Source organism: Colias croceus, chromosome 26, assembly GCF_905220415.1.
Source record: "Colias croceus chromosome 26, ilColCroc2.1".
Lineage (NCBI taxonomy): Eukaryota > Metazoa > Arthropoda > Insecta > Lepidoptera > Pieridae > Colias > Colias croceus.
In genome coordinates, this window is record NC_059562.1 from 4728112 (window position 1) to 4747932 (window position 19821).

Genomic DNA, 19821 nt, shown 5'->3' on the forward strand with positions numbered 1-19821 from the left:
AAAATTCATTCACTTAGTTATATAACGAGAAATCTTATTGAAATTTGCAGTGCAAGTGTGATTTAGATAATATTTTACACATTCATAATAGCGTAAGTTCCGTAAACTCTGCATAGAGTTCTGAATCTACTGCAGATGTAAATACGGCTGCTTTTTCATTACCAGTGTTAGAATTCTCTTGCCCATAATGCTGTAGCGAAGAGCTTAACTCTTATCGATATGAAACGATTGCCTCGCAGCTACTCTTGCGCTAAGCAAGTCCATCGATATACACCCCTAGATGTTCAATCAGTCTCTTGTATAAGAACAATTCTTTCTAGAACATTCTTTTATCTATGCCATTTTATATAAACTGGAAGTGAGCAAGCCGTGTTACATTACGACCAACTTTAACAATTTCATGTATGGCAACAATTTTAAGAAACATAGTGCTAATGCATAAGCACTCGACTCTGAAAACATCAAATACCTAAAATTTCAACAAGTATGAATACACGACGAAATAAAACTATGAGACTTTGTCTATGAAAATAAAAATCTTATTACAATAAAATAAAGGAGCCTAAGAGCTAGCGCGCAAGAGCAACTTTTGTTTCCGCAACTATTTTGTCTCTCCCATCAACTCTATGGGCTAGTAAGAAAATGCGCGAACGTAGCGACGCGACGCAACTCCCCATAGAGTTGATGGGAGAGACAAAATAGTTGCGGAAACAAAAGTTGCTCTTGCGCGCTAGCTCTTAATAAAGCAAGTCGGCCGTACAAAACACATCTTAACCTAAATTTTGTACCTCTACCTAACTACTTATGAGAAATTGTGCACAAATAGAAACGTATCAACCAACAGCAATCCGCAAATAGGACAGATTATGTAGGAAATGTTTCCATCCAGTAGTCAAAAAATCTATCAAAATCCGACGTTGCTTACATATTGTTATTGAATCGTTCTATATTAGTAAGCGATATTTGAAGACTAGAACTAAGCTATCTATAAAGTCTAGGGCATATGACGTTTTGTGGCAACACCATTACTCTAACTCATAAAAAAAAATTAAGTACAAATAAAGTCAAAGACGACTAGAAGTTATAGCAGAAACATTTCTTGTGACTAAATAAATATAAGTGAATAAATAACGAAATGTACAAAGTATATACATACAACAATAAGAATGTACAGATAGCTCCAAAAAGGGCACCTATCATACCAAAACGTCGATCTGGACCACTAGACTTAGGTCGAAGTTACATGGACAGTCGGCCAACCACAGTACAAAAGTTAGTACCAAAATATTAGTCTAGTACATTTAACGAAATACATGTCAAACATCTACTAATATGGCTAAACATTGGGATCAAAACTTGGGTGTAATAACTTGTATTATTGATTACACATTAAAATAGTAGGTCAAATTCATTACGGAATTTGATTATAGTCTCAGTGACGGATTGTCCCAAAAGAGTAAGTCCTTTAAGTGTCGTTAGAGTCTGGCCAGCCAAAGCTGAACCCAGTAAAGAGCGGCAAATTTAAAAAATATGGACCTGGTAACATCGGCTTCAGTAGGAAAAAAACATTTTGATACTTTTGAAATTCATAAAGGTAATGATCATAGTATATTAGGTACACAACACAGCAGGATTTAAACGTTATTAAAGCAAATGATTTGAACCGTTTTCAACAAAACTGACAACTAACTACGCAGAAACGCCATGATGACATTCCAAATAGTGTGGCCGCTACAAAAATACTGGGTTCAGCTTTGGCTGGCCAGACTCTATATCATGGCAAAAGCTTGCATTAAAAATACATAGTAAAATCCTTAACCAATATCCTATTTGATATAGTTCATTTCTCGTCAATCATCTCAATTTATCAATTACAAATTTAAATAAAAAAATATTCATCTTTTTTTCGTTAAATAAAAAGATCAATTTGATAAAACCGTAAAGAACATGATTTCAAGCATTAATACCGAAGTGATATAAGATTATTTAGTGAAATGATAAGAATCCGTATTTGAGAATAAATTTTGACTTTCTTTTAATAAAGATGACGGTACAAAGAAAGTAAAAATTTATTTCTTGATTGTGTCTTCTAAACTTGAGTGCGGTGATTTTGCGAGCATTGTTAATGATCTGAAAAATAGCAAAATTATTTAATTATAACTCCAGTAAGTATCTTCTTCACCAAAAGCTAAGTGTACAAGATGTTTTCCCATATCACGATATTAGATAATATATCATCCCATTAGGCTAATTTATAACAAAAAAGTAAATATGTAATACCTAGGATGAATATAATATCAAATAGTATTTTCACATCATTAATATGTATTAATTTTAGAAACAAAACAATATATAACATAAACAAAATGAGCTAAAATTAAGACAAAGCAGAAATTATACCTAAGCCATCACCCAAAAGTCAAACTCGAAACAATAATGATAAAACAAAAGGCAAATAAAAAAATGTGTGCGTGTACTAGTGTACACACGTAAGAAGTGAAACTTCTTTATGACCTTATTTTTCAAAAAATAATTTACTATATGCAACTTTACAGAAATATGTCGAATCACGCGTGGTAGGGATAAGAAAAAGATGGCGCCTATCGGAAAAATGTCACGAGTAACGAAAAAAATGTTACACTAAACTTTTTTCCAACCCCGATAAAGAAGTTTCACTTCAAAAATGGACGATACAAATGAAGCAAATGATAAAAAAGCAATACAATAAAAACAGTGTACCTATTTTTCGGTCTTGTCTTGGGTGTGACTTAAACAATAGCAGCTGCAATGATATAATCAAATTTTTAGTTTATACATTTAGCATATTTTAATATCAGAATAATGATTTTAATAATATATGCTAACGTACGCAAGCTATAGGTGATAAAAAATACGTGTGGCACTCGAGGACTGCCGCGGTAAAGCTATTGCATAGCATCGCATCGCTGTACCGGTTGGAGTGGGGGGGTGTTAGGTTTTTTCGTTACGGAATTTTTCATTCGGTCACCGCGCTCAAAGTCTGAGAAGCTATGCAATAGCTTAAAAAACGTAACAGCTGTATTCAATGCTAAAATAGACGACAATTAAATAAAAGAGTGTGATAACAACAAAATAGAAACAACTAAGCGTGATTAAAGCATTGAAGATTCAGCGCAATCAAATAAATTGCGTAACTTAAATTATACAGTTAGGGCCAGTAATGCCTAACATACAAAAAAAATGAAGGAAAACTACTCTAATAGACGATATATTACATTGAAATGAGAGAAAAGTAGATAGGTTAAACTAGGCAATAAAATATGAAGCAAATTCTTACCTTCTTTGAGCAGGAATGGGCGGGGACGCTTGAGTGGTCGGTGGTAATGACGCCGGACAGCTTCCAGATAAAGTGGTAGGTTGGTCTTCATCTTCGCGATGGTCTCCTAATATCATCATAATTTGTAATTGCATGATAGAGTGGATACGTCTATGATATATATAAGAGCTTGATACGTTACCCGCTCTCTATTATGGCAAGAAAAAACTCAGCTAAGTGCCCGAGTTTCACTTAGTCACGCACCATTCAGCGTCGTGGCTGGACGTTCTTTTTATATTTTAATCGGCAGTTGTTATTACGAAGTACATGAGTGAGACATGTATTATGTCTCGTGCGTGAGAGTGAAAGAGAGAACAACTGTATTGGTGATAATGCGTTAGTAAGTAGGTATGTATTAATTACGCTGTTTTTTAGTGCAATGATGTTGGCGTATGCCGCGTCTACTAGTATAATAGGTCATTGGGATACGTAATTTATTTCTAAAGACATGTCGATTGGTGATATTTTCAGACCTATTCTTTGGATTATTACCCTTTGAATATAATATATTGTCAGACGTAACTTTTTGATTTAATATTTTTGTGGATCAATAATTGTCAATATGGTTGTCAATATTTCCTGTTAGATCATGCGTAGCTGTCGAATGCTATAAAATGCTGGCTTCCATTTAATCGTAGCGCATTCGTACGGATGCTCAGACGTAGGAGCTCAGACGTTGTTTATACGTTTGACCCAACTACCCTCACTTTGTTAATAGTCGTTGACTTGCTGTGATTTGTTATCAACTGACTATATCATTAGGCAGTTGTGTAGAATCGCAGGACATTCTTATTACATTCAAACTAATATTAAACCCAGCCTCGTGTAATTTCTAAAAATAAAATCTCTCTCACTGGATCCTTTTAAGATAATATTAGATTGCTAGATGATTTAGCTGATATTAGATTGAAAAAATATTACAGCTTACTAGTTGCATAATATACTCTCACTAATAAAGAGTAGAGATCTAATCTATTGCTACTGGACTACACTGAATACACTAACTAAATACCATTTCAAACTTTTCTCTTCCTATTTCTACTTTGTCAATACAAAATCTAACATTACCTCTAACGATAGGTGTATCTCCAATATAGAATGTAGCAGCTGGTGCTTCAATAATAGCTTCTTTCACTGAATTATCACCGCTGACAGCGCTTAGTGTGTCCGTGCTGTCGAACATTATTGTACGTTCTTTTGTTTTGGGGATACGGCCGTCTAATTCCTGAAATATTGTTGCTATTATATAAAAAATGTTGTGTGGTTTTATGAAACCACGGTAAAAGTGAAACTTTTTTTCACACTAAGTATAGACATTTAACTAAAAATTATCGTAGTTGTACGATAATTATCGTACGTATCGTGCATCACGCGACATGCGCTACACAGACCAAAAAGTTTGAGACGATGTAATAAAAGTTTCACTTTACAAGATACATAATTATTTATGAGGATGTTGTTTTCCTCTGAATTAGATTATATTTTATTAGATTTGACATATTCTTGGTATTTTCAATGCGTACATCATTGTTTAAAAATAAGTTCGACAAAGATATTGTCCATCATGAAAAATAAAAGGAGAAAATTTTCACATCTATACTAATATTATAAAGCTGAAGAGATTGTTTGTTTGTTTGAACGCGCTAATCTCGGCAACTACTGGTCCAATTTGAAAAATTCTTTCGGTCTTAGATAGCCCATTTATCGAGTAAGGCTATATCATCTCGCTAAGACTAACAGTAGGGGAGCACTGCGGGTAAAACCGCGGAGCACAGCTTGTTTGTAATAAGACTTGACATTTTTTTTTAAATCGTGCTTTTCCAGACGAGATACGCTTTAACGTTTGAGTACATTTCTGGTATTTTATCGAACAGATTTCAATATAATAACAATTATATATCAACATACCAATCTTTCTGTATCAGAGTCAGGTTCGTGAACTTCAAATTGTGAATGATGTTCGCTCGTGGACTGATGCTCAAGGCTCTCCATTTGTACAGCAGTTACGGGGTCCAGGGTATCAAGGGAGGAGACCATGGTGTTCGACCCTGGAGGTGGTACCGCTGTTATCTTTCTGATTAGTAACAAGCTTGGTGGGATAGCAATGTACATAAAAATAATTGGATTAGAAGCAAGGATTAATGCTCATGACATGAATGATTTAAGAGCCGATCTTTATTGATATTTTTTGTATTAATGTATGAAGTAAATGTGTTTTTGTCTACACTAATATTATAAAGAGGAAAACTGTTTGTTTGATTGTAATGAATAGGCTCATAAACTACTGGACCGATTTTAAAAATTCTTTCACCATTCGAAAGCTACATTATCCACGAGTAATCGCTATATATTATCACGCTAAGACCAACAGGAGCGGAGCTGCGCGGGTGAAACCGCGCGGCACAGCTAGTTTGGAATAATTGCACATAAAAATCGGATCTTATAGAAGAACATACTACGTTTGTTAGTCTGGTACATAATATAGCAGTTTAGGTAAGAGTAAGTTTAGAAATATGAAATGAATAAGGTTTTATAGCTTTGATGTTGAAGAGGTATTAGCGATGATATTCCAATTATTTACATATTATAGCGTTTTATAAAGCGTTGATTATGAATGCGTAATTTAGAGATATAAACATGTTTATGATGATATTGATGATTATTTGGAATCTGGTAAACATGTTTATGATGATACAGATTATTGGAATCTGGTAAAGCATTCGGACATGTTACATAGAAATTAAAACAAAGATTTAAGACATTTTATTTGTAATATCTACATTTAAAGGATTATTATGGACATCCATATAATTAAATACCCAAGTGTCAATTAAAAAGATCTGATAACAATTAAATATATCCTTTTATATTCTACAACAGGTAAAGTTTATTCAAATTACCTCCTGAAGTAAGGCTTCCTGTCATAGGCGTGTCCACTTCGTAATTATATGTAGCTCTTGTGGCATTCGAGCTGGTCGCCTCCAAGCTGTCCGTGCTGCCGAGCATCAAGTCTGCACGAGCCCTGTTATAAATGTGTTAGTTACAGAATAGTAATTGCACAATTATTATCAGACTTATTTTACTATGTACATTTTTATTTTTATAAGTTTTTAAAGAGTTCAAGTCACGTTGACACGACCGCGTCATGTGTATTTAAAAGTCTGATTTATGCAAACAATATGTGACGTAAAAATAATTACCTGCTAAAACTACCAGAAGAACTAAGTTCTTCATCCTGTGCACTCCAAGAGCCGCTAGCCGGATCTGTGAATTGTTTGCCTGACACAATACTGTGAGCTATAGACCTCCCGGAGGAGGGCGATAGCTCACGTATTGCGCTTCCCTCTCTAGAGAAATCTAAATCTTCTGGTCTATCCGCAGACACCGTTATAGTTTGCCTAGAGTAAGTTACTGTTTCACCCTCTGTAGTCTGCCTTTCAACTACAGTCATTAAACTATCCAATTCGGAAGGTTGAGATGCTAATGAAGAAGACATTTCTGAGCCCAACGACATGCAACTTTCGTCATATTGCACTGTTCGTGCTGGAATATCTACTGCACCGTCACTCTCTTGCCCAGTTACTTTTTCCGATACTTTTTTTCCATCAACAAACCGTTGCTGTATTACAGTTGTCGTTCTTACAACTTCTATAACACCACCTTCCGGCAATTTTGGAACTTTAGGTTTATCTTTCGATTTTTCTTCTTGATCTAAAAGCTTCATCATTTTTTCGCAATCTCCGGGGATCGACTCAGCAGAGCCATCACTTGGTGCAGATGCACACACAAAAGATGAAGATTTAGTACATTCTTCAACTACTTCTCCTGACTTTGATTCTGAAGATTCAGGTTCTGGTACGGGCACAAAGAAAGCTCCTTTGTCATCATATTTTTTTACTGTAACTATTTTAGGTCGAGCCTCTTGCATACGTTGTTCTAAAGCCAACTGTTGATCGATTAGCTTTCTGATTGCGGCCGAATCTGCCAATAATTTTTGAGAAGGACTACCATAGCTTCCAACTCTTTGAGATGGACTACCTCCACCTTTCTGCGAAGGGCTACCACTTTTCTGGGATGGACTTCCTGATTTTTGACTTGGGCTACCACTTTTCATTGGTGGACTACTATCGGAGCTGCTGTCATATGAACGTTTTTCTTGCTCTAAGAAACTACCACTTACAACTTTAGGATCGGCTAATAATAATGCCTCTTTTTGCTTCGCGAGAAGTTCAGCTTTAAGTGCTTCAAGACAGGCAGATTCTAGTCCTTCAAATTCTTTCAGACTTGAAATTTCTATTTCTTCGCCTTGGCTTTTGCTTAATATATAACGACGAGGTAAAGAGCCATTAAGGGAATCTTGAGAAGATGATGAATTTTGTTGGTATTGCTCCATTAATGCCCTTTCAAGATTTTCAAATTCTTGGAGTGAACTAATAGAAATATCATCATTTTCCCCTTTGATTCTAAATCTCATACGAGAAGCCATTTCTGATTCCGATAAACTTCCATACGAATTTCTAAAACTGCCGTAGCTTCCGATGGATTCTTTTTGAGAGCTAAGACTACCAATGCGACTAGCATCAAAATCTGTCATCTCCTCTTCCTTGATATCTTCCAGTGGAATTCGTTCATAATCATATCGTGGATCACCTTCAAATTGCATTTGAATCCAGCGTTTACCAGCTTCAATTTCGGCTAATTCCTGAGCTTGTAGTCTTCTTTGTTCCATTTCATATTGCATATCATCGTCAGATGACCCAGACGTACTGCTTGCACTTTCTTGTTTCTTAGTTGTTTTAGATAAGTACTCTTCTACTTCAGTATCATGGCGTGCCACATATTTTTGTGACTTTATCTGCAGGCTTTTACCTTCAGGATCGCTTTCTTGAGCTTCTTTTGCTACCTCCTCAATCACAACAAAATCGTCCATTTCACTCGGTTTGTCAACCATTTCAAATTCATCACTTGTGGGTGAATCTTGTTCCTTTTCATAATTATGTAGGGTTCTTTCATCAGTTGTTACTAAAAGTTCTGACTTACTACTTTCAGTGATTAAGTCAGATTTTAGTTCGGGTGTTTCCGATATATCATAAATATCATCTAAAATGTATTCACGGCCATTATCAGTAGAAAGAGAGCTTTGACTAGGCGCGGATAGAGGTGTATGTGGCGTTGAAATATACTCGTGAGTTTTTAAACTTGAAGCTGAGCTTTGTTTGCTCTCCAATGCTTTTGATTCGTCTGATATAACAGTTGCTTTCTCAGCACTAGTTTTTGGAACAGAAGAATCACTTTTAGATTTCAATATTTCTTCATATTGTTTTGATCCGACAGGTATAATTTCTTCTTCTACATCAACAAATTCTCTTTGACTCGGGGGTCTTTCCATAACTGGAAACGGCACTACACTTATATCTTGCACAGTTTTTTTAATACATTCTTCTTTAATTTCAAGTGGAGGTACATCATCGGATTTGACTTTAGGGATGCTTGTTTCTTCAGGGATAATAGTCTTTTCAATAGCTGTTTCTTCTTTCGAAGATTTTGTAGTGGATTCAGTAACTATACTGCCAAATTGTTCGATTTCTTGATATGCAGCAGAACCAACTGGTATTATTTCACTTTCAATATCAACAAATTGTCTCTCTGGCCTTTCAATTTTTGTAACAGAGAACGGTTTAGCCTGTTCTGAATACGATGAAACTTTTGTTATTGATTCTTGTACTTCCTCTTTATCCAAATCAAGTTGTGATTGCGAAGATGACATGTCAAGTTTTGAAATTGACGATGATAAAATTTCATCTGTCTTAAGCTGACTGGAAATTGTTGTATCAGATCCTTCTTTATCTTTTAGTGAATCTTCGTCAAATTCAGTACTCTCTGATGTAGTTTCTATCGGAAAGTGTTCCGGTATCATATCTTTGGGTTGAAATCTCATTTCATGTGACCTTTTCATCTTCCCAACCGGCTCAACAGTGTCACTTTTGTAATCTTCTTCTTCACCAGAAACTTCTTCATCACTCGTTTTCTTTGTAAGATCCTTTTCAGATTCATGCAGAAATTGTTCAACATATGTACTACTTTCCATTAGCTCTTCTTTGAGTTCGTGAGCTGAAGGTACTAATGTTTCCGATGCATCTGAAATATCAATGCTAGCTACGTGACTTGAACCATCGGAATCCAAACTTCTCATACTGTCTCTAGATGCAAGAGAACTGCATGCTGTGTAATAATCTTTTGAAGTTCTGAGAGATTGTGATGATACGTCATGACTTGTTAAAGCTGTTTCGAATTCTGTTGCACTTTGCGCAGTCATCATAACTTCAACATCCGACGATAGCGGCCTACTTTCTGAATGTTCAAAACTGTGATAGTGGCTTTCTCCGGAACTTGACCAACCTTCAATTTCTGAGGCTGAGCGTCTCTCAGCAACACCTAATTTAGATTTAATGTGTTTTTGAACTCTTAGTTTAACTTCAGGACTACCCTTAGAAGATAAGTCTTTATCGGACATTATGTCACTTTCAGTTTCTAAAATAGAATGGGGTCCACTGTCTGATTTAATTGATATATCGGCATCTAAAGGTGGACTTGATTCTTTTATTTGAACAGTTTCCTTATTATCTGTATCAGACAATGTTGTTTCTTCTTGAGAGCTTACTTTATGAGATGTGCTATCAGATATTTGACTTTTTTCATCTTTTTCTTGTGTTGGAGCACTTTTAGTAGCATCATCTCCATGCTGAGGCTCCTCAGTAATGACTTCAGGTCTATCAGGGCTTATAAGTATTTTGAATTGGAATTCAGATGGCGACTGTTTATATTTCATACTACCATCGCTTTTTTCACTTATAATTTCGACTTGAGCAGCTTCAATTGACTGCTTGACTTCATCTATAGTTTTTTCTAAAACCGATAGATCCGTTATAGGTGGAACAGTAACTGAATCTAAATCTACTCTTTCCATTTCTTGTTTTGCTGCATGGAATTCAGCAGATGAGAGGTCTGTGTCATAACCACTGCTACATATATCTTCCAAACTTTTTTCTTTGATAAGCTTCATTTCTTCTTTTTTATGATCGGTTCCAGTGAGAAAAGCTGAATCTGCTTCTGTTGAAAACTCTGATGGATGTAAAGTTTCCGCACTCACTGTAGAGTCCATGGACTTTTGTAAAATCTCAGCTTCATGAGATTCCAAGGATTTTATCATACATTCCGTATCTACGCTATCGGCAGATTTTATCATTAGGTCTTTCGAAGTGCTCATTTCTTCAGAAATTTCTATTGGACCGGGAGACACATCAGTCTTAGTAGGCTTAGTAGATATATCAGTCTTAAGATCGCTCGCGGGCTTTATTTCTAAAACAGTACCCGTATCAGAACTTTTAATTGCAGTGGTTTCTATAATGCTAGATTTCAGTGAGGCTTCTGTTTTTTGTTGTACTGATAATTCTAAAACTTGATCTTCTAATTGTTGCTGAGGAATTTTTACAGGAGATTTAGTAAGTTTTTCTTTTTTTGGAGTATCAGCGTCATGAGGCAGTTCAGGTGCAACTTCCGATTCAGAATGCGTGTCCTGACTTCCAGTACGGCTAAAAGTGCTCTTTATCGGAGACGTAGATACTTTAATTTCCTTAATGAAGTCAACTTCATAAATTTCGTCATCTTTCTTAAATGATTTAGATTTGCTTTTTGGACTACTTTCCGTGGATCCACGTCTCTCACCAGATTCACTCTTGAAACTTGGTGCGTGTGATGCATCAGAACTCAAGTCATCGTGTTCTTTACTTTCGATTACAGATTCTTCTTTGTGATGTTCTACTTTAGAACTTATTACTTTACCCTTTTCAGAAACTTCAACACTAGATACTACTTCATCTTTTTCAACAATTTTTAAAGTAGAGTCCACGAAAGCGACCTTAGTTTTTGTGTCATCAACTTCATGTATGTCTTCTAATTCACCAGGTTGAGTAAAATATTCTTTACCCCATTGTTCATGTGATAAGTCTCTTTCTGATATTTTAACTTCAGTTTTTTTCTTCACTGTTTCGTCTCTTAATGCAGTCATGCGTTCTTCTGACTTAGTTTGTCTTCCCGTATATAAACCTTGTTCAGTAAATTCTCTCTCAACTTTAACTATATCCGTATCATCAGTACTTTTAAAGACTGTTTTTGTTTCCATATCCGATCTCTTAGCAGTCGCTTCATGGGCTCTTTCCATTTTCTTTTGAGACGTTTCAGTTTGTTCTCCATCTTTTCGAATAACAGTTTTTTCTTTGATTTCATGTTCTTGCCCCCTTAGTTCATGACTAGTTTTTGTTTTTATTACAAGTGAGTCATCATCGGAAGATGATACCTGCTTCGTTTCAGAGAAAAACTCTTGTCCCGATATTTTTTTAGTCTCAGTTTCTTTATGTGAAACTACAGTACTGAATTCACTGGTTGTTCCAAATTTAGCTATCATATCTGACATAACTGCATCAGGGTCTATGTTTTGAAATTTTAGTTGAGTCCCTTCTACTGTTTTATGAATAGAAGACGATGAAGTAGATGTCTCTACTCTCGATTCTGAATAGAAAGTATCAGAAGAAGTAGATCTCTGCATTTCCTCCATTTTGACGGCAAGTTGTTCCTTCTTAATTTGATCAATTACATCAATACTTTTCTCTATCGTACGATCAACTAATTCTATAGCACCAGTGGTTATGGTGGGCTTGTCGACATTTACAAATGCCAAATTGTCGGCAAGATGTTTTGATGGTGATTTTGGCATGGCGGCAGCGGTAAGAACCTTAGATGCTTCTGTTAAAATATCTGAAAAAGAAAATATGCGTAAGGAAAATATTGACAAAGACACAAACATAGAAAATGTGCAACATCGATATGTGTTAAGAAATTTTTAATCAAAGCTTTGTCCAAAATTAGTATATTATACAATTTTTATTAAATTCGATCACCTATTAATATTATACAATATACATTAAGCACTTTTTTGTAAATGAACTAAACGCCAATAAGAGATAAAAGAAGTATGATACAAATGTGGCAAAAGCTCGTGTAATGATTGAATGTAAAATAAACAAGAAAGATTTGTGAATCAAAGCGAAACGTTACTCAAAAGTGATGAAAAAAATGTCCAAATAAAACTGTGATGCATAAGATATAAAATAATAATAAAAGTACCGCTAAAAAGAAGCGATAACATGAAATCATTGATTCCGTCACATGGATCCACTTACCTAAAGCAACGTAAGGGCTCCGCAAGAAAGAAAGTAAAGTTTACTGTGCTGTTCAAATTGGCATACTATTACGGTGACATTTGCAACACAAATATTATGTTTGGGACTGATGGTATTTATGTATTAACGATAAACGTGTTTCGTATTATTTAATGGTTGTGTGTTCCAAGCCATGTCGCTGGCTGTGCTTATTCTGTATTGTTTTGAACAAATCACACATATAGTTATTTATTTGTGTTAAATGGAATTTGAGGTACACATGCGATAATTGGCATAAACAAAATGTGTGGCAAAAATAATCAATCTACGTTTCGTGTCTACCTGACAATGAGTAAAGTTTCGCCATGACACTACAATACTTTGCCACTACTGACTGCAAAAGCTTAATCGTTACATATTAGCATCTTACAAAAATAAATTTTTGGTATTTTTTCTTGTCTCCAATTATTAAATTACCTTATTTTGTTAATGATACATATTTGTGGTTAGGTTTTCATATATTTTATGATGTGCATTTGTATGATTATTCTGTTATTACATACCGCTTTGATGAGCGTCTGTCTCGCTGATTTGACTGTCACCTCCAGATGATGCTCTTGGTGATTGTCTACTTGCATCCAGATATACTGTTTCGGAACCTAATAATGTAACAGTGCAAATTAACAAATAAAGTGAAATTTATGGGAAACTAATAATAATAAAAGTGGAATATGAATAAATGTGCGTCAAATCATAAGATCCCTTACGCTTGAGCTTATTCAATTTAAATGACTTAGTACAAGTTGAACAGTAGCAATAAAAATTTGCAGTCCAAGTGATATCCGCGTAAGTTTTTATTTCTAATATTTCAAATTTAAAATATTTTAAATTAATAACTATAATATATACTCAAGAAAAATACCTGTAAGTTGTAGCCCGGATTGCTTTTCCGCAATACTTTCAGCAGCTCTTGCTTTATCTCTCATAGTTAAATCCACCGGGGAAGGCGGCGGTGTTTTAGAAAGTTTCGATGCTAGTTCTGAAAAAAGTCTCCTTTAGAATAGAATAATATAGAATAGAAAACACTTTATTGTACAATGAACACAAAAACAAAACTTACAGAAACGATATGTAACTTAAAATAAATGTACAATTTGGCTCCTTTAATCATAATTTAAAATGAACATTATAAAATAGGCGCTTGGTATACTTAAAACCATAAGACAGTAAGAAACAAAATGCAATATTACCATGTGTTATATGACTTGCATCAATACGAATAAGTGCCCCTTGCGATGATATATCTTCTAGAAGGTTCGAACACCTTCTATTCAATTCTTTAATGTCCCTGATTTCATATTCCTCTTCATCAGGCTTTGCCACTGTTTCTCCTTCTTTTACGTCTTCCGTAGCAGCCTGCTTGGCTTCATCAATCTTTGCATCTAATTTAGATTCCAACCGTCCTTGAGTTTCAATTTTTTTCTCTGATTCTGATTTTAGGTCTGTACTTTGTTCGGTACTATCAAGGACCTTTGATTTATCTTGTGTTTTCTCTTCATATTCACTCAATAATTTACTTTCAGTCATCATTGAAGTAACATGTGAAGAACTAGATGCTATTTGAACAATTTTAGATGTCGACCTCTCTTCTTCAATAAATTCTTTACTGAGAGTTATTCCATCAGATGCATCGGATGCTAGTGTTTTCGATACGTCCATCGATGAATGATCTTCTGAGAATGTTTTTTCATCTATAGATCGTGAAGTTTCTTTAACACTATCTATAGATACTTTTGAGAAATCTTTGGTTAAGTCCACTGTTGAATCTTTTGAAAGTTCATTGGTAGCAAAGTCCCTAGATGTATCCTTACTATCGATTGAAGATTTTGAGTAATCTTTGGTCAAGTCAAGAGATTTTTTTGACAAATCGGGTGTTGCACGATCTTCAAATTGTTCCTCTGCTTTGTATTCATCCTTATGGTCAACTGAGGTTTTGGATGAATCTTTCATTAAATCAGCCCCACTCATCTTAGAAAAATCTGCTGATGTTCCTTCTTCTATTACAGACTTTTGATCGTCATCTGAAGATTTAGTTAAGGTTGATACAACTGTAGTAACAGATGATTCCGTCGTGGACTTAGAAATTAGATCTGAACGTAAAATGCTATCAACGTAGTGAGTTTTCTTAACAAATTTTTGAGGCATTATCTCGAAATCTTGATCTCTTTGCATAGTACTGCTAGGCCCAGATTGTCGTTCAATGCTTACTCCATCAGAAGAAACGCCAGGATCTACTGGTTTTCCTTCTTCAAAAAATTCAGCCTGAGGAGATAATAGTAAAGATTTATTAAAATAATATTTATCATTTGTATTTATTTTTCAAAGTGAACCATTATTATTTTATTTTTAAACTGCCTACCTCCTTTTCCGGAAAATCATCTGCATCATCTAAAGAGTCGGTACGTTTTGTTTCAAAACTTGTAGGAATTATTATTCCTTCTGCATCTGATGTAGGCTCAATAATTTCTAATACTTTAGCTTTGTCCATATCTGCAAAGAAACGTCAAATGATAATCATTAATTGAATTGTGAATAAACATCAACCAAAGTACAATATAACACTATATGTATAATATAATATACCTGATTCAGAATCCGTATAAATCTGTTCTTCAATTTCGTCAGGAGAACTTTGAACTGAGAAAGTTCTGGCGTGCTTTTTCTTTGGTAATATAATTATTTCTCCGCTATCTCTGGATAAGCTTTTCATAAGAGCAGGTCTTTCTTTATGAATTTTAGTTTCTTGGGGTACAAATTCTTTTTTAATTTCATCAATTATTTTTTCTTTTGATTTGCTGATTTCTGTTTCATCAATTTTATCATCTCCTTTTGTGATTTCTTTCTCAACTTCTTTTTCATAAACGGGTTCATCGGAAGAAAGATCTACTTCTTCAGATGCTTGTTTGATAATAATTTCAATATTATCGGCCATCTGCTTCATTGCGGAATCGGATTTCTTTAATTCAATTTTAGTTTCACTTTCAACGAATTTAACGGTTGCTTTCGGTTTAATTATGTCTTCTTCGCCTTCAATTTCAGATTCAGCAATTCTTTCCAATGATATGGCTGGGCTTATACAAGAATGTCGTCGTTCTTCTTTATGGGGAACTTTAGCGTCATAAGTTCTTTTCTCGGTTTCTATTGTTTCTTTACTTTTAAATTCTTTTTCAACAGTTGGACTACGAGTCGCTGCTACAATAGATCCTTTTTGTAATATATCATCAATGACAGGCTTAATTTGCTCTTTTGTAATCTCTTGGGTATCTGTTATGGGTAACTCTTTTGGAATTGATTTTTTTGTTTCTTTAGAATCACCCATCAATTCGGCAATTTCAAGTTTACTCAGAGTATCGGTTCTTATTTTAGTAATATCAAATTTAGGTTCACTTGTTTTTGCTTGTTGTGTTCTTATTTTCTCGTGTGCAAAACTAGTTTTCGTTTCCTTATTAGAAGTACCCGGGATGCTAACTAATTCATCTATTAGACGATCATCTTCTATATCGTTTTCATCAACGATTGTCTGGGATTTACTTGAAACTTTAATTTCTCTTGAAAAAGAGGACCGTTTGCGCTCTGAAACTTTTGTTGAACCGGATTCTCTGCCGTCGGGATATTTAATGGTTTCTGTTATTGTAATCTTTTCTATCTCTTCACCAGAAGGCGTTTTAAATACTTCTGTAATCGTAGTTATTGTTATTTTCTCTCCCGCATCACCAATTTTTGTATCAACTTTCGTAGACGTTGTTTTATCTTCTTCATTGCAAGGTTCACTTTCTTGGATATTATATTGTTCGTCATCACTTATTAGTTGTTCTAAAAGCGCACTGGTAATATCTGTTTCTTTATGGGATTTAACCGATTCCAATACTTTCGTCGAGGTCGTCTGTTTGCCAGAGGGATATTTGGTTACTTCCGTAATTGTAGTTTGAATTATCTCATCTCCTGATGGAGTTTTATTTTTTTTAGTTTTAGTGGTGATTGTTATCATTTCGCCTGAGTCACCAGTTTTTGTCACAACATCGGATGTGCAACTTTCATCGTCAAACGTCACTGTCTCATCAAACTTCATTTTATCTGTTTCTTGTTCAACTTCTTCTTCTTTACAAGTCATAGTTTCATGACGGTATGATGTTACAGATTCTGAAACATTGGTAGATACTGTTTCATCACCGGAGGCATATTTTGTATTTTCGGTAACAGTAACTCTCGTAACTTCGTCACCATCCGGAGTTATAACAACTTCTGTCAGGGTAGTAGTAGTTATCTCTTCACCGTCAGGTCCAACGCGTGTTTCAGTTTTTGTTGATGTAGATTTATCTTTTTCATCTGATAGTGTTGCATCAAAATCAAAATCTTCCAAATGCTTAATAATTTCCGATACATCAGTTTTCGTTTCTGGTTTACCAGATTGTATTGTTTCTGAAACACTCGTTGATGTTGTTTCCTTACCAGAAGGATACTTTGTATTTTCAGTAACAGTTTTCATTAATTTCTCCTCCCCAGTTGGTAGTTTTGTTAATTCAGTTTTTGTCGTTATTGTTATTACTTCTCCAGATGTACCTGTCGTTGTTTGCACATCTATTGAGGTTTTATCTGCATCTGTTGACTTTTCAGTGGATTCTTTTACAAAGTCAATTTCTTCCTTAAGTGTCGTAGGAGTAACACGAGTAAGTTTTTGTTCAGTTTTTTTCATCTTGGCGAATTCTACCGTTTGACTTTCAGGTATCTCTTTTATTTCTGTAGATGTGTCCAAAGACGTTGATTCTGATGGTTTTGTTATAATTACATTACTCTCGCGTATGGACTGTTGTTCGCGTTCGTTACTCAAAAATTTATCTGTTATAAATTTATCAGAACTGAAATATAAAATTATTACAGTAGTCATTAGTAAAATGCAATCCAAACATAATTTTATATTGCAAACATATTTCTTACCTGATCTCAGCAATATGTGGAAGTTTGTGAACGTAGTCAGCGACATGATCTTCCGGGAAAGCTTCTACGTCATCAAGTGAATCACCATGTATAAGTTTTGCAACTTTAGATGCGTCTGATTTGCCTTAAATTAAAAAAAATATGCCTGTTATATTAGTTTTTTAAATATTGTTCTTTCCACATTCCTGTCTGCAAAACACTTAAATATTTTTAATCGTAGTTCTATTTTCGATTTGTCTGAGTATGTAATATAAAATAAGCATATTCAATTAGACTAAAAAATCTATTGAAATTAACTGAATTAAATCCAAATAAAATCAATTATTAATCGAAGAATAATTAATATTTATTTATCATGAACAATATTATTTATATTCACAGTTAGTATTTATTTACTGTAGAAGATTAAAAATTAAATACCCAATGACTTCTTGCTTTCAACTTCTTTAACGTCCACTTTGTCTTTTACATAATCGACGTGAGTTCCTTGCGTTCTAATGTCATCTTCGGATTCTTCAAACGTATAATCTCTGGATTCTGTTAAACTCCTAGCATCTGATGGCCGTTTTTCTTCCAAACGAAGTTCACTTACAGATCCCGACTCTGCGGATATTATAGATTGCCGTTTTGCATCTGTAACAAAGGAGATAATATTAAATTTGATATTTGTGTTAAACGATCTTTCTGATGATATTATACATACCTTTATCAATGGAAATATCAGTTTTCTCAATATCTTTTATCATATCCTTAACCGATTTTGCTGTTTCTGTCTTATCTGGTGCATGATCACTAACTTTTTGTCCTTCTTCTTCGGACGATGTTTTCTTATCAGTAACAGCATCTTCCGAACTTATTCTATCAGAGATACCTTCAGATGATTTTCTATCAGAAATTTCAATCTCTCGACTGCTTTCTGAAGAAATTTTATCGGAAGCTTCGTCTTTTTCAAACGAATGATCTGTTTCTTCAGCTTCAGTTACAATCATTTGAAACTCTTGTTTTGATTTTTTTGATTCAGAATCAGGTATTAAATCACTCAATTTAGATATTGAAACAGATTCAGTTCTCGAATGTCTTTTTGGTGTAACTTTCTTAAATATCACGTCCACGTCTTTTTCTTCTCTTGTTTCCGTACTTTGTTTATCGGAATCTATTACTTTTGGATCAATCCTCATAGACGTAAATCCGACACTTTCTTCAAATTTCTCATCACCGAAACCACTTCCTGAATCGGCTGTTTCTTCATATTCTGCTCTTTCATCGAAATCAGAGGATGAAACCTTTGCTTTCATATCAGACTGATCTGATTTTAAGGATTCTGCTTCTGAATGACGCCTTGAATCTGTGTGTTCAGAATCTTCAAGAGAGTCTGAGTAAATACGTTTGGAGAAGAAACATTCTTGAACTGAATCATCTTCTGGGACCGTTTCTATAAATTGACGAGCCTTTGCGCTAATAACAGGTGATTCTTTAAGAGGGACCTAAGAATAATATAAAGAATAAATGTTAATGTTATTTATAATAAGACATTGCTAGGTACTTTAAAATAAACTATACAACAATAACTTTTATCTCGTCATTGAACAATGGTCAAAAAATGTGACCATAGAATTAAATGAAATTATTCTCATACCTTTTCAGGCTCCTTTTGGCTAACTGTACTAATATGACTACGAGAGGTATATTCAGTCTCATATTTTAAAAATTCTTGGGTTTGATGCTTTGATGATTCAATTTTGATTGCAGCTATCTCTTCTTCCGGTTCCTCCACTTGTTTGTCTAGCGTTGGCTTATGAGCAGGACTCATTCCAATTTGATCTTCCAAATCAGAAAATTGTGATGATTCATCTAATGAATCGCTTCTGTGCTTAGAATAGACCTGAATAAAATGTATTATTTTGTTTACCAAAATTTTAATAATACTATATTATGTATAATTATTAGTGATTAATCATATAAATAACACAATTCATCATTTTACCTTGGATTCTGTCTGTGATACAAAACTAATGTCCCTTTCAGTACTTTGTTGTAAATCCGCCAATGAGTCCCCCTTTTCAGCTGCAGATGGCGACTCTTGTGTTAATTTACTTTGTATTTCAGAGCCAGGAGAATCTGTTTTTGTTTTGCTTATTTCCGATTTTGCACTTGTTACTGATTGAGTTTCAATCTACAAAATTTAAATTGCAGAATAAATAGACAATACACATATGAATTTATAAAAAATAGGTCAGAAGTTTTATTATTTAC

At 34.4% G+C, this 19821-nt stretch overlaps 1 protein-coding gene across 2 annotated transcripts in view; it reads right to left on the reverse strand.

Annotated features, from left to right (window-relative positions):
• Positions 1-1079: 1079 nt before the first annotated feature.
• The window catches only part of LOC123703574 (ankyrin-2-like), a 63434-nt gene continuing 44692 nt past the window's right edge, over positions 1080-19821 (reverse strand). Inside the window, exons 37-52 of one of the 2 annotated variants that reach the window (XM_045651649.1) lie at positions 19553-19741; positions 19205-19450; positions 18272-19052; positions 17989-18201; positions 17569-17692; positions 15217-17489; positions 14993-15123; positions 13824-14895; positions 13496-13612; positions 13137-13232; positions 6556-12169; positions 6256-6377; positions 5264-5403; positions 4424-4580; positions 3317-3422; positions 1080-2130 (exon numbers count right to left, since the gene is read on the reverse strand). In XM_045651649.1, coding sequence (XP_045507605.1) covers positions 2070-2130; positions 3317-3422; positions 4424-4580; positions 5264-5403; positions 6256-6377; positions 6556-12169; positions 13137-13232; positions 13496-13612; positions 13824-14895; positions 14993-15123; positions 15217-17489; positions 17569-17692; positions 17989-18201; positions 18272-19052; positions 19205-19450; positions 19553-19741 — 11442 coding nt within the window. In that variant the 3' untranslated portion in view covers positions 1080-2069. Of the gene's footprint in view, positions 2131-3316; positions 3423-4423; positions 4581-5263; positions 5419-6255; positions 6378-6555; positions 12170-13136; positions 13233-13495; positions 13613-13823; positions 14896-14992; positions 15124-15216; positions 17490-17568; positions 17693-17988; positions 18202-18271; positions 19053-19204; positions 19451-19552; positions 19742-19821 lie in introns of both variants that reach the window. The other variant, XM_045651650.1, reaches the window with a different exon arrangement.